This window comes from Plasmopara halstedii (assembly GCF_900000015.1).
Source record: "Plasmopara halstedii genome assembly, contig: Scaffold_2339, whole genome shotgun sequence".
NCBI lineage: Eukaryota > Oomycota > Peronosporomycetes > Peronosporales > Peronosporaceae > Plasmopara > Plasmopara halstedii.
In genome coordinates this window covers 1-2,570 of record NW_020189246.1, presented here as the reverse complement: position 1 = coordinate 2,570, position 2,570 = coordinate 1, and the positions used below count along the sequence as shown (strand labels likewise).

Genomic DNA, 2,570 nt, shown 5'->3' with positions numbered 1-2,570 from the left:
AGTGGCATTATTTTTGCCTAATTCTCGCAACATGAGTTCTCCGACACTTTGAATACACTGTGCCACATGACCCTGATGGTCATTTATTATGTCAGAAGTACCATTTTTGCTTTTGCCTTTAGACATTTGCGCTTGACTCGTTTGAGTGGAACTCGAGACAATGTCGTTCACAGTCTGAACTTCACACTCAAACGTCTCAATTTCATCAGTCTGGGAATAAACAGCCACGTCCTGCTTTGTCTGTTTCGATTTGAAGCTCGCACTGCCTAGTGTCACATCTTGAAACATTTTGCCTCAGTACCTTTAATTCCAGAGTGTACACTGTTGCACGCGCCTTTTCGTGGCATAGATATGCCAATGGTACTTTTGTAACAGAGACCAATACCATTTATATTGTGCTCATTTTCAAGCAAAAGTATTGAAAATTGTTTATCTACAATGCAATAATTGCTTCTACCACGAAGGAGTAGCCGATTCTTCACAACTTTCTCCACAACCTACACCATCCGAAGATACAATATTGGAAGTCTTACCACGCATAGCTGCACGGAACAAATCAGCTTTATAGCGTTTGAAGAGTGCTTGGAGCCCACCACCGTTTAGAAATGCTTCTTCCAGTTGCGTGAGTGAGAAAGCCACTTGATGATCTTTGACAGTCACCACTCGATTACGCAAATCAATCGTCACTTCCTCGCCTTCGTCCGCTAATTCGTGAAATTTCTCATCCGTCACAACAATACCGAGCAATGCATTATTGGGCTGATTGCGAGCGTAAATGTACGCAAAAGACTTGGCAATCACCGCTTGAACGCCCACAGCTTTAAGACAAATGGCCGCTTCTTCGCGAGAAGAACCACTGCCAAAAGCCGAACCAGCAACAATAATATTGTAGCCTTCTTTAACTTTTTGTGGAAATTCGGGACGTACATAGGCAAAAGATTTCGCAGCAAGAACGTCAAGTTCTGTCTCACAGTCCGCAGGCCATAAAGGTGACGATTTATTGAGACCCATAAATTGGGCCGGAATGACAGCATCCGTGTCAATATTGTCCCCAAATTTTTGCACCTTCCCACTAAATTTTATAGGCAACCCTGCTTCTAATTCTGCCACAGCAGCTTGTTCTTTCGCCTGAAATACACTTTCGTCTTCGGCTTCCGAAACAAGAACCGGTTTTGGGTCAGTTACTGTGTAAGACTTTACCGTTTGAATCGGTAAAGTTGTTGAATTTGGGTCTACCCAGTCGCGATACCGATTAAAATCGTCCTTATTGATCTTGTTCAAGTATGGACGTGGATCGACTACCTCCATGTCAAAGCTCGATGATGCAACGACAGCAGCAGAACTCAAATGACCAATGGATCCTTTACCCATTCGATTACGAAAATTGCGATTTTGACTCGATAGCCAAACTTCACCTTCACCAGCGACATCGGCACCAATACCGACACAAAAACTACAACTCGGTACACCAACGGTAAATCCTGCCTCTTCATAGATACGAATTAGACCTAATTCTTTAAGTCGATTAATTATCTCGAGACTTCCAGGTGTAACACGACGTTGGCCATTCTTTGATGGACGTTTACCTTCTAGCATCGCTTGTTGCAAGACCATAGCACCTAAGATCAAATCCTCTTGTGTAGTGGTACATGCACCAATAAAACATCCATCAAGCTTCATTCCAAGCTTTTCTTCAACACTCACACAATTGTCAGGAGATGGATATAAAGCTAAAATTGGTTTGACATCTGCAAGATTTATCACATGGTGAGCTGCATACTTGCATCCATCATCAGGTTCAAAGAATAAGGCTTCATCATAGTGTGACTCTCTTTTCTCTAAAACTCGCTGGGTGATAGCATCCGCTTGAAATACACCTGCAATACCACCGAATTCCGTACTCATGTTGGCTATAGCAAAGCGTGCGTCATCTGACAGATACTGAAGTCCTGTACCTCCATAGTAAACAGCACGTTCAAATGCTACAGTATTACGTTTTAATTCGCCAAGAATGTAAAGAATCACATCTTTTCCACCAATTCCAAAACCAGGGGCACCCACAAACTCAATAAAACAAACTTCAGGGACTTTAAACCATGTCTGACCTGTAACCAATGGCATAACTACGTCTCCTGCTCCAAGTCCAGCTGCAAATGCACCCATTCCACCAGCACTACACGTGTGACTATCTGCACCAATGACAATCTGACCCGGTTGTGCACGCTTACGAGCAAACTCAGTATGCATGATCGTCGTATTTGCAGGTTGAAAGTCTGTAAGTCCATGAGTTTTTGCAAATGCAGTAGACATTTCAATCAATGCTTTTTGTTTCGGTAAGTGATTCACACGTGGATCGACAGTATGATCTAATGCCAACCAGAAGCGATCCGGACGATGTAGCGGTGGACGGCCGATCGCTGCGTGCATCGTGTCCATGGCTTGAAATGTGAGTTCACTAGCAATTGTCCAGTCTGCTTTAACACATAAGACATCGCCTACACACACATAAGGCTTGGAGAGACCGACAGCGTGGTGACAGAGGATCTTTTCGATTACGTTCATTGGGGAAG

General features: G+C 43.5%; 1 protein-coding gene across 1 annotated transcript; it reads right to left on the bottom strand.

Annotated features, from left to right (window-relative positions):
• Window positions 1–453: 453 nt before the first annotated feature.
• Window positions 454–2,562, bottom strand: PHALS_03420 (3-isopropylmalate dehydratase large; the record flags this gene model as incomplete). The annotated part of the gene is made up of 1 exon (XM_024717625.1): window positions 454–2,562. One exon carries the CDS (start codon window positions 2,560–2,562, stop codon window positions 454–456), a length of 2,109 nt encoding a protein of 702 aa, XP_024583105.1.
• Window positions 2,563–2,570: the final 8 nt, after the last annotated feature.